Source organism: Galeopterus variegatus, unplaced genomic scaffold (assembly GCF_000696425.1).
Source record: "Galeopterus variegatus unplaced genomic scaffold, G_variegatus-3.0.2 Scaffold512, whole genome shotgun sequence".
Lineage (NCBI taxonomy): Eukaryota > Metazoa > Chordata > Mammalia > Dermoptera > Cynocephalidae > Galeopterus > Galeopterus variegatus.
Genome location: NW_007726623.1, coordinates 251,905 through 263,072, shown reverse-complemented (window position 1 = coordinate 263,072; position 11,168 = coordinate 251,905). Strand labels below are relative to the sequence as shown.

General features: G+C 39.3%; 1 protein-coding gene across 1 annotated transcript in view; it reads left to right on the top strand.

Annotated features, from left to right (window-relative positions):
• PPP6R3 (protein phosphatase 6, regulatory subunit 3) overlaps positions 1-11,168 on the top strand; it is a 137,226-nt gene that overhangs the window by 63,587 nt on the left and 62,471 nt on the right. Inside the window, exons 5-7 of the mRNA XM_008569576.1 lie at positions 579-765; positions 3,949-4,086; positions 6,709-6,774. Coding sequence (XP_008567798.1) covers positions 579-765; positions 3,949-4,086; positions 6,709-6,774 — 391 coding nt within the window. The remainder of the gene's footprint in view (positions 1-578; positions 766-3,948; positions 4,087-6,708; positions 6,775-11,168) is intronic.

Below are 11,168 nucleotides of genomic sequence, written 5' to 3'. Positions count from 1 at the left end.
CACGGAAAAAAAAAAAAAAAAAAAAAAAAAAAAAAAAAAAAAAAAGGTATTTATTCTCTTAAGGTAAATATAGATGGAACATTTGATAAGTCCCCCCAAACAACTGTGTGGCACCATTTGCAACCCATGTAAAACTAGAGGCAGCCTGTCCAGGTACATAAAATGTGCCTTGAGTAAATAAAGGTTCCTGTGTGCAGGGAAGTTTCCTGGAAACCAGCATCCCCCCAACAGTTGTGTTGCAAGGTGTGCTGATTCCCATGCCAGAATAGGCTGCTGATGGCTGTGGCCAGGTGGAGTTTACCTCCAGCCTCTCTCTTTCCTTGGCTCCTGAGTCCTAGGTGTGTTCTAGTTTCGTAGGGGAAAATGTATTCTTATTAAAGCTTAGTTTAAAAACAATTTTTTAGACAAAGTAGGAAATTCATTTTAATCTAGAGTTTGGACAGAATGGATTAAAATGATTTTATAATTCCAATAGATGATTTTGCTGTTTTCAAAAAATTTTAGGAAGACTTATTTGTTTTACTTTATGTAATTAAACTGTTAATATAGATGATGATATAAGTATCCTATTCTTCTAGGTATCCAAATATATCTTGTGAGTTGCTCACATCCGATGTCTCCCAGATGAACGATAGACTGGGAGAAGATGAATCCTTGCTAATGAAATTATATAGCTTCCTCCTAAACGATTCCCCCTTGAACCCACTACTTGCCAGTTTCTTCAGCAAGGTGCTAAGTATTCTTATCAGCAGAAAACCAGAACAGGTAAATATTGTTTTCCAAAAGGTAAGTATTAAGGCCGATTATCCCCCAGTAATGCTGTTGCTTTAGTGTTCTGAGTTTGCCTTAAATCCAGATTCTGTAAGAGAATGTATTTTAAACCTTAAACATTTTAAGCACTCACCTGACTTACACTGATGTATACATTAATGAGTATTTCTAACATGGCATATTCTTTTCTAAGTGCCTCAAATCTCAATTTGTTACCGTACTTTGGTTTCCTCTTTTGGCAAGTAGTTAGAAGCATGAGAATATTGGGCACACATTTGTGAAGCTAGTACTAGGACACATAACTAAGTGGTTGAGTATGTGAACAGAGTCTTAGTGACTCTTTGGCTGCCAAAAACATGATCACAAATGAAGCTTAAATCAAAAAGCTTTCCCACAAACATAATTGATGATTGCTTTGTACAAATGGTGATTCTGTTTTGTTTTAGTCAAAACCTTAAATGTTTAGGTTGAGCTGTCTGAGTATAGACTGTCATATATATATGTAGTTCTGCTGTTCCTACCCAGTAGTGCTTGACAAAAATTCGCACCTTACTGTTACAGCAGCTTCCTCCTCCTCCTCTTTCTTTTTCTTCTTCTTTTTTTTTTGGCTTTGTTTTTGTTCTTAATTCATGTGCACTTGGGAAATTAATTTTCCATGTATCTCTTGTATGTGTGGTGGTTCTCCCAAATATGGTTTCTGGACCAGCAGCATTAGTATCATCTGAGAATTTGTTAGAGATGCCAAGTTCTTAAGTCCTACCCCCAGACCTATTGAATCAGAAACTCAGCATGGGGCCCAACAATCTGGGTTTTTAGCAAGCCTTCCAACTGACAGTGATGCATGCTAAAATTTGAGAACCACCAATTTAGTAGATATTGGTGTTGAAAAGGATCTGCTTACCAGAGAATAGTCCATTTATGAAAATTGCACCTGAGGAATAACTAGAGCCTCAGTTGCTCAAGTACAGACTATAACAGACTTGCTAGAATTGCAGCAAGCAAGGCTGTGATGATATGGGGTGAAAGTCGTCAAATGAGTTGGGCCTGGCATCCCTCATGGTAGAAAACAGGCTCCTGTGACCTGTCCTTGCTATCAGCACACACGGAAGGACAGGAACTATTTTGGGCCCAGTATATTCTGTCCTATGCCAAGGTGAAGTGGACACATGTTTTATTTTAGAAAGACATTATCGTTCTTTTATACTCTTGAGTAGGATAACCTTCTTAAGTATATTGGGGATAAGATTTTTTTCTCTTAGGTAATAATCTGCAAGTCATGATTACTGTAATACAGATTGTCTCCCTTTTCCGCCTTCTGATTAGAAATTAAAGTACTGCTGGCTGTTTTAGGAGAATGCAAGCCATCCCATCACCCTAATGTCAGTTCTCAGAGATGGTTGTAGCTGTTGTCAAGACATCATGCTTCATTATTCTTTTTCTCCTCACTTCTGTGCTATTGGAACCCAAATTTGTGAGCCATGATTTTCAGCGTACATATGATACAGAGCAAGAATACATGTAAAACTTTCTGGAGCTCTGAGTATTGGTATCGGACCTAAAGTCAGATGTGATAAAGGGATGATGGTACGTGCCAGTGGAGCACACAGAAAGTGCCCTGTCAGCCTGTTACTCATTGCACTTCTCTGTCCAGGAAGCCTTGAGTGATAACAAGAGGATTCAGCAGCCCTTGCTCTTTTAGCTGCAAGGAGAGGTCAAACCTCTCCATTCTTTGAGAATTATGAGTGTAAATAAAGGTTTCCTGATATGATATTAGGATACATGATAATATTAGTTAGGATATATGCAACCACAAGTAATGACAAAAATTCAGACACAACTGACTTAACCAGTGAAGACCTTTATGAGCTCACAGAGCAGGAAGTTTAGCTGTACGGCATCTTCAGTTTTGCAAGATGGCGCATGTCAACAGTGTCATCTGTGGTACAGGTCCTTGTCCTTGCTGTACTGTCCAGCACTGTCTGGGGTTTGTGCTTTGGGCTTCAGATCCAGTATTTCTGCCACTGAGTCATGGAGTATTTTGATCACATGTGACTTTTTTCTCCTCTCTCTACTGTTCTTTTATAAACTACTGTGGGACTCAATTGTGATTGGATTGATTATGTGTCATTTCTTAAAGGTTTATTTCACAGTGTTTTACCTCATTGTCTAGAGAAGCAGTGTGTGAGTTGGTTAATCCTGTATTTACACCTAATTGTGTGAAGTAATTTTAGTTGTCATTACTGGCTGTTAGATTTCTTCATGTGGGCAGGATTGTGGCTTTTACAGCATACAAATCTAAGTTTAGATACCAAGAAAGCCACATTTTATCTCTAGAAGTTACTTAACCTGTCTGAGCCTTGCTTTCATCTACAACATTGAGTTATTTAATCCCCACCTTCAGGGGCTTTTGAGAAACTTCAGTGAGGTTCTGTTACATCAGCTGCCACACTGGCCGTGCTGATCCTGGGACTCGTGGTGGGTTTTCGAACAGGTGATAAGTGTACACAGAAATCAGAAGGCACACAAAGCTGTAGAGGACACGGTAGCCTCCCTCTTCTTCCACAAAGATCCAGTGACAAAGTCCTGATATCTATTACTATTTTTATATTTTCTCAGTATAGCTATTAGTCTCTTATTCCACCAGCTACCCTTCTTGTGTTCATCTCATCAGGTGAATTGCTGAAATAAAATCCAAAGGTAATGTTTACATAGCGGGTGGGTTACCTACTTTGAGGTAGAAATCTTTATGTTTTGAATTTTTTTCCCCTCTTACTTGCTAGAGTGTAATTAGGATTTTGAATATTCTGCATTTTTGTGCAAAAGATTTTGCTTTATGTCCATAACTGTAAAATGGTATATTCTCTTGCTCTTTATAGGCATATTAAAATTCTTATCCTCGTTCTTTGAGAATTAATAATGAAAGTAAATAGAAATAAGATTTTATCATGTTGTTGTATTAGGGGATGTGTGCTAATTTGGGAGATTTTTTTCTAAGGGGTTTTGAATAATGTAACTATTAGTCAGGCTTTCCCATTTGACATTTTATTGCTAATTCAGCATTTGCCATTCCTCAGCCTAAAGTTGTGGGGGGATTTGGGAGGGGGGCTGGATCAGGATTTAAAGCATTCTAAAGTTGCTAGTTACATGTCTTTCAGTTTTTGATTTGTTCTCCTCTAGATTGTGGATTTCTTAAAGAAGAAACGTGATTTTGTAGACCTTATTATAAAGCATATAGGAACTTCTGCTATCATGGATTTGTTGCTGAGGCTCCTGACATGTATTGAGCCTCCACAGCCCAGGCAAGATGTGCTGAATGTGAGTAGAACTCTGACCTGTCGTTAACTGGGGTTGGGGTTCTGGCGTGTGAGCAGACCAGGCTGCTGTGTGCTGGGTAGGATTCCGTGGGATTAGGGCTGGTAGCGGAGGGTTGTGTGGAGGACCCAGGAGGTGGGAGGGCGAAGGTTGTTCCAACACTGAGAGAGGCTCAAATTTTGCAAGACTAGTATTCCAGATTTGCATATGCCTAGGTATATGGGGTATTTCATTGTGAGTAGGTTCTTTCCCCTTGGCTGGTTTTTTTTTTGTGTGTGAGAATGGCAAGGTAGAGTGGGTTGAGGATTTGTCTTAAATCTAGGTCTTGTGCTAAGAACAGAAATGAGAAGGTTGGAAGCTCTAACTCTCATGTGAGTAAGCTATGAGGCTTCTTTCCTGAGAGCATGGCCATACTCTGCAGGGCTATCTCTGAAAGTCGAAACAGAGATTTTGGTATTTCCAGGGATTCAAGCTTCACAAATTCTCGTGGGTACCTTCTTATGGGATAAGAAGGAGAATGGAGTTTACTTCAAAAAGGACTTTAAAAAAATTTAGACAGATGGTGATTTTAGGGTGTGTGCCTCTTGAATAGATTTCTTAGGTGGAGTTTGGGTGAGAAGAGGGGAGGGTGTGAGTAACCTGTGCTTCTCTTCTTGTCTTCTTTCTCTTCCTCTCTCTCTTTCTCTTCTCTGCCTTCCAGAACCATTCCCCAATCCATTCCATCTTTAATACTCATCCCGGAACCTTAGAACTTACTCATTTAATGAAAGACCTAAAGAACCAGAAGTAGAGACAGGAGGGCCGGTGAGAGGAAGTCTGTCGAGTGGTGCCCAGGTCAGGGCATGTTTTGCTAAAGTGGACAGATGGGACAGGTGGGACAGGTTGTGCATTTGTGTGATGGGGTCAGGGCTGGATCTGTCTAGGTGTGACCCAGGCACCATGGTCATTGTGAGTAAACCAGCTGAGTGCACCTAGTGGATGTTCTGGGACTCGCCTGTGAGCAAGGGCCTTAAATTGGGATGCCTGGTTCCTTTTAAGTGTTGTGCATGTGAGTTTTTTCTCAAAAGAGGTCGAGGATTTTGGGGAAGATGGTGGAGGACAAGGGGAAGGAGGAAGGACAACTTTATATTTGGATTATTGTAGGGGGAAATTTATACAGAATCGTTTGCTGGAATGGATTTATTCCTTTGATCACATCTGGGTTGAATTTTAGGGTCCGTTTCCAAAGGAGTAGAGGCACTTTTGAAGAGAGTTAGTGATAGGTTCATAGTGATAGAAAGTTACTAATAGGTTATTGATGTAAAGGTGTAGGTTGGGGGAAGGTTAATTAGAAACTCCTAAATGTCTTATTTTGATTTGGTGGATCCATAGTGGGGGGATTAGTTCAAAAGTGGGCTTGGAATATAGGTGCTTATAGAGACAGTAGCATTCTGGGGCTGGCTGATTAGTTCATTGCCCAGAAAGTTTCCTGGTTTCTCCTGTGGTGGTCAGGAATGCCTCCTCCCCACATACAGGTGTCTATTGTCCTCTGTTTTAGGACATTGCTATTGTAAGTGTGGTCCCAGACATCACTGTGGGCTTGTTAGACATCTATAATCTCAGGTCTCACCCCTGGCCTACTGAATCAAATCTGCATTTTAACAAGATTCCCAGGTGATTTGTGTGCACATTTTAGAATAGATCTTGAAGTATAAAGTTGGGCCTTTACCTCTGTGGTGCCCACCTGATAGCTTTTGTCTGCATTTTCCTTTCATTGTTATGTTCCCCACAATGAGCCAGCATCAGGGTTTTCCTTTGAATCTTTAGCAAATTGTGTTTAATTTCTTGCCCCCTTCCCTGCCCCCCATGTCTCTATCTCCTTTAACCTTTGGGATTTTTTTTTTGGTTGGGAGGGTGTCCTTTCTAGGTAGTGAGCTGCCTTGTTGATTATGGTGTTTCAGTTCCTTGTGGAACTAACATTAAACCAGCTAATTTTTCCTTATTTTGATCCCATTCATATTTTTATTCACTGCAACATTTCATAAATAGATTAAAAAGAGATTGCTGTAGTCGTGATAATAGCTCTTTGCCAATATATGACAAGGCAGATAAACTGCTTCAGTGGTGGCTCCCCCTCAGCCCCCACATTTCCTTCAGTGAGTTTAGTTTTGGAATCTAAAAGTCCCTTTTTGTTCATTCTGTTTTTTGTTAACCCAGAAGCTTGATACTAAATATTGCTTTTAATCTTTCTGAAGCTCAGAGTAAATGTTCTCTTACAGAGAATGTATAGATTCCATCCTTCTTAGTTTCCCCTGCCCCTGCTCCCCATGTCTTAAGAATCAAAGTACAGGCCCCTTTAGTGCTGAGTGTCTGGGAGTTACCCCATGGCTAAAGAGCTGATGTATAGAATTTTAATATGTGGGTATTGCAATTTGGGGAGTTGTTGGTACTTTTGGCCTCTGTTAAAATAATATATTCACTGGCGTTTTCCTTGGGGGACTTTTAATTTTCTGTAGTGTTCAAAGTCCAGAGAAACCTGTAACATTCTACTTAAAATGTGATGGATATTTCCAAGTATGTTAATCTTCATTGGGGCTTGAACAGGAGCCACTCATTGCTATGATTACTCTACAATGTGTTTTACAGTGGTTAAATGAGGAGAAAATTATCCAGAGGCTTGTGGAAATAGTTCATCCATCGCAAGAAGAAGATGTAAGTTCGTTTGTGTGACTGTAAACTTGATAAAAAAACTGAACTGTGTTTGGGCACAGAGTATACCTGTACTAGATGTGATGATGATCAGAAAAGACAGGTAGAACAGCGATAATCTGTAGTTCTTGAAGTTGACAATTTTCTAAACAGTATTATATTTTGCTGATACCCAGAAAATTTACAGAAATGTAAAACAGCAGGCCCTTGTTCTAGCACTGTCTCTTTTCCAGAGTTGGGATTTCTTGCTGAGCCTGCCTGCTTTTGTTACAAACCTCCTCCGTCCACACTTTTTCTTTTATACTCATCTTTAGCCCAAATGATGTGGCCACATCTGCATTTGTTTTATCCAGTCTGGCTAAAGCCTTGCAGGCAGCACAGCAGGATCTTGCTCACCATTGAGCCCCTGCAGTTACTTGGTCATTGTACTTCCTGGCCCTGGCTTTTAAACTCTGACAGGTTTGGCCTTTGTCCTAGGTGCTGCAGGTTGACTTGGCAATAGGATTGAAGCTTGATTTGGAGTGTATAGATTGAGCTCTGTGCTGTGGGGACACCTTTCAGGACCAGTAGGTGTGTCTCTCTACAGAGATCTATAAGGCAGCCACCTTAATGATCAGGCCAAGCCATAGGAAATTGCCAGTAGTCAGCCTACAGATATGACATTCCATGTGGTTCAACCTAATATCTACAAAGGAGTTGGTTTAAGGGTGATGCTGGGTGTGTCATGGGGCCTGGAGGACCTCCTTTGTATGCCTGTAGGTTGCAGGTTAGATTGGACAGTGAGGACATGGGTGAGCAGTGTAAAGGAAGAAGCATATAGCCAGAGGATATTCTCGATCACAAAGGTGACTTTCTGTGGAGGTGGATCTAGCCCCTTCTACTCTGGTCCATTCAAATATTTTGGTACGTGGAGTTTATCTAAAGCAGGCTTTAAAAAAAGAAAAAGCCATAACTTCCCCATCATCCCCCACTCAGGACAGTGTAGTATGTGCTTTCTTGCAGTAGAGTCGTTACTGTTGCTAGAGTTAATATTCTGGACACATTCCAGTGTATACATGGATTGGGTGCTAAGGGAGTACTTGAGTGTGAGAACCCTTGCTCAGCAGAGGTCTCGGTCTGGTTGGGGTGATAAGCCCTTTTACTATGGACGGAGGAGCTTGAACATACTAGGAGCACGGTTGCCTTGTGATGGAGGTGTGGTCAGTGCAGGCTGTGGAGAACCATGACAGGAGCATATTCTGCCCCATTTATAGCGAGTAATTTCCAAGAACGAGGCTGGCTCCTCACTAAGTTCATGTTATTGAGCAGAAAAACGTGATTGTTCAACATGATATTGTACCTGTCTGCAGGGTCCAGGAGAAATGAGTAATTTCCAAGAACGAGGCTGGCTCCTCACTAAGTTCATGTTCTTGAGCAGAAAAACGTGATTGTTCAACATGATATTGTACCTGTCTGCAGGGTCCAGGAGAAATTGATAAAGGAGAAGCCCAAATCTGCAGCAAAGTTTTTGAGAAGGAAAAAGCATTATGGACATCAGCACCTTTCCTAGAAAGTTAACTTTGCCTTTTGGACTGCCCTATTGATACTTCTGTTTTGAATTAAGTAATAAATTACTTGTTAAAATTAGAAATTACTGACCAATCTGTATTTGTTAAGGGAACATTAGGCTCCTGATTTCAGTCAGTGGGTTTGGATGTCTTGGTGTATATTGCCATCTCTGCTGGCATATGGTTGTTCTACCTGTGTTGGGAACACATTGCTTAGTCTTTGAGTTAGATGCTGAGTTTCACACTTTGCAGAATATGATACTTGGGCGCTGAGATTTTAGAGCTTTCCTGTAAGGTAAATACACTGTGTACCAAGAGAAGTTTTAATAAGTTTTAATATTTCTTACCCAATGGTATCTTCCAGAAAATGGTATTTGCTTTTTTTTAAAAAAAAAAGCCAAAGAAGTCTGTTTGCATCTTTTTATGCTGATAAAAATATATTTGGGGGATATATTTTTTCAGGTATTCAGTTATAGAAATTTTTCCTTGTCAAAAGTTTGATCATGTCTCACACATAATAATATGAGAGTACCTCAAAAAATTCATGGAAAGATCCATTTTAATTTTATTTTTTTGAAGTACTCTCATGTTTTCTTTCTAAATCTTGTGTTTTCTGTTTAAAATATTTTGCAAACCTACTAACATGGATACCATGATGCTGATTATTTATAATAATGTAAAAATATTTAGCATCAGATCCAGACAAAGGTTTACCCAGGAAAAGAGAGAGAAAAAAGAACTATACTTGCTGTAGGTATGGTAGATTACATATGCATGTGAGATCTTCTGCTAGTTTTTTCACATACATTTAAAGAAATTAGAACCTTAATAATAACAAAAAGAAGTTCAGTACAATTTCATCAATCAAACATAGGTTATTAATCTAAGAAATTTGCTGACACAAGGAAACATAAAGGTCTCGTTATTAAAGACTGCCAATATTTTGTAGCTTCTCCAACACGTAATAAAACTATAAGTGCTGAGTACATCAGCAGCAGTCCTAATAAAATTGGTAGGTCTTCTCAGTCTGACAGGGTAAAAAATAAAACACAGATGAGCTACCCATAAATGAATAGCCTAATATGTCAATCCTTTTTTAATCTTCCTGTATATTGAGGCTCTTCTATATCTTTTGGCTTAACTACCTGTAAGATCCTTTTATTATAATAAAACATTTGTGTGCATTACTTCCTTGGCAAGTGTGAGACAGGCAAGGACAACTTAGAGACAAAGTAGTTTGTTTTAAACTCTATCTTTTGAGTAGTTATATTCTCCCAATATGTGTTGTAGAAAAGGAAGGAGTAGACAAGTTCTCTGAGGTAGCAAAACTACAAGAGATTAACAGCTTCTGAGTAAAATGGCATTTTACCTGCCCCATTTTAGTAATCCTCGGTGTTATGGCATATGTAGGAGTACTCCATTTAAACATACAAGACATTCCACATTCAAATACTAATTATGATATTAATTAAGTTGAACTTTGTAAAATTGCCATTTGAGTAGGTTTAAAATGTTGAATATCAGCAATTTCATATGGTTCATTACAGTGCTGTTCAATAGAAATATAGTAAAAGCCACATGTAATTTAAAATATTTTGTACAAAGTCTTAGAAATCCAGTATGTATTTTAAACTTAAAACATGTGAAATCAAATGAATTAAATTTTGAGTGTTCAATGGCCATACCCAGTGAATGGCTCCCATGTTGAAAAGTGCAGGTCCAGCCTGAACATCACACTGTTTGGTAATCTTTGAGTTCTTCAGTATCTGTGCAGCCCTCCACTTACACAACTTTATTTGAACCAGATGTGTAACCTAGCCATCAGAGCCTCTGTATGTGCTAGCTTTTATATTTCACGATGCGTCCTTAGTCCTGGATTAAGCAACTGTAGTTTCAGGAATGAAGAGAGGTATGTGTTGCAAATTTATGTCATTAAATATTAGTTGGAGTAAATTTTTTCAAATACATAGACCTGATAAGTCTGTGGCCCTGGATGTCAATGAATAAAACCTTCACTGCATTTAGCGGGGGGAGACTTAATCTATAATAGGGCTTCCCATAATCTTTTTGAGAATGAGAACTAACCCTTTCTGATATTTGACAAGCTCCCACATTGTGGCGGTTCTTGTGGTGTCTACTGATTGAGAAAATGCATAGTGACAAAAGGCTTCTATGAGTTTAGTAAACTTTTATTAATCATAATAGCATCTGTATATATTTGATAAATATATCATGTAATATGTAATACCTGTATATTTGATAAATTGTAATTTATCAAAGTTAATTATATACTATTAAGCCAATCTACTGGCAATATATAATATACAAATAAATTACATAACTATGTTATAATTTCAAATAATCCACAAGTTGGTCACCATCATATATAAACATCAGATGTATAAATATAAGTATCAGTTAGCTCTTAGGGAAATATTTGAAATGAGCTAAGGTTAAAGAAGGTGGTAAAGAGTGGTAGTGATACCAAGAAATCTCCAAGAAAGTGGACTGAAGTGTTAGATAATGAATATTTAGCTTGGGAAGCAATCTGGGCCTACATTGAATATGTTCCATTTAGTGACTCTGGAAATTTTTGAAGTTCAAAAATTCCTGAAAGGGCCGGCCCGGTGGCGCACTGGATAGTGCGCCGCTTGGGAAGCGCGGTGGCGCTCCTGCTCGAGGGTTCGGATCCCACATACAGACCGGTTCCCGCTCACTGGCTGAGCGAGGCATGGGGGCGACGCTGAGGGTTGCAATCCCGTTGCCGGTCCCCGGCCCGGTGCGGGGGCAACACTGAGGGTTGCGATCCGTTGCCGGAACCGAAAAAAAAAAAAAAAAAAAAAAAAAAAA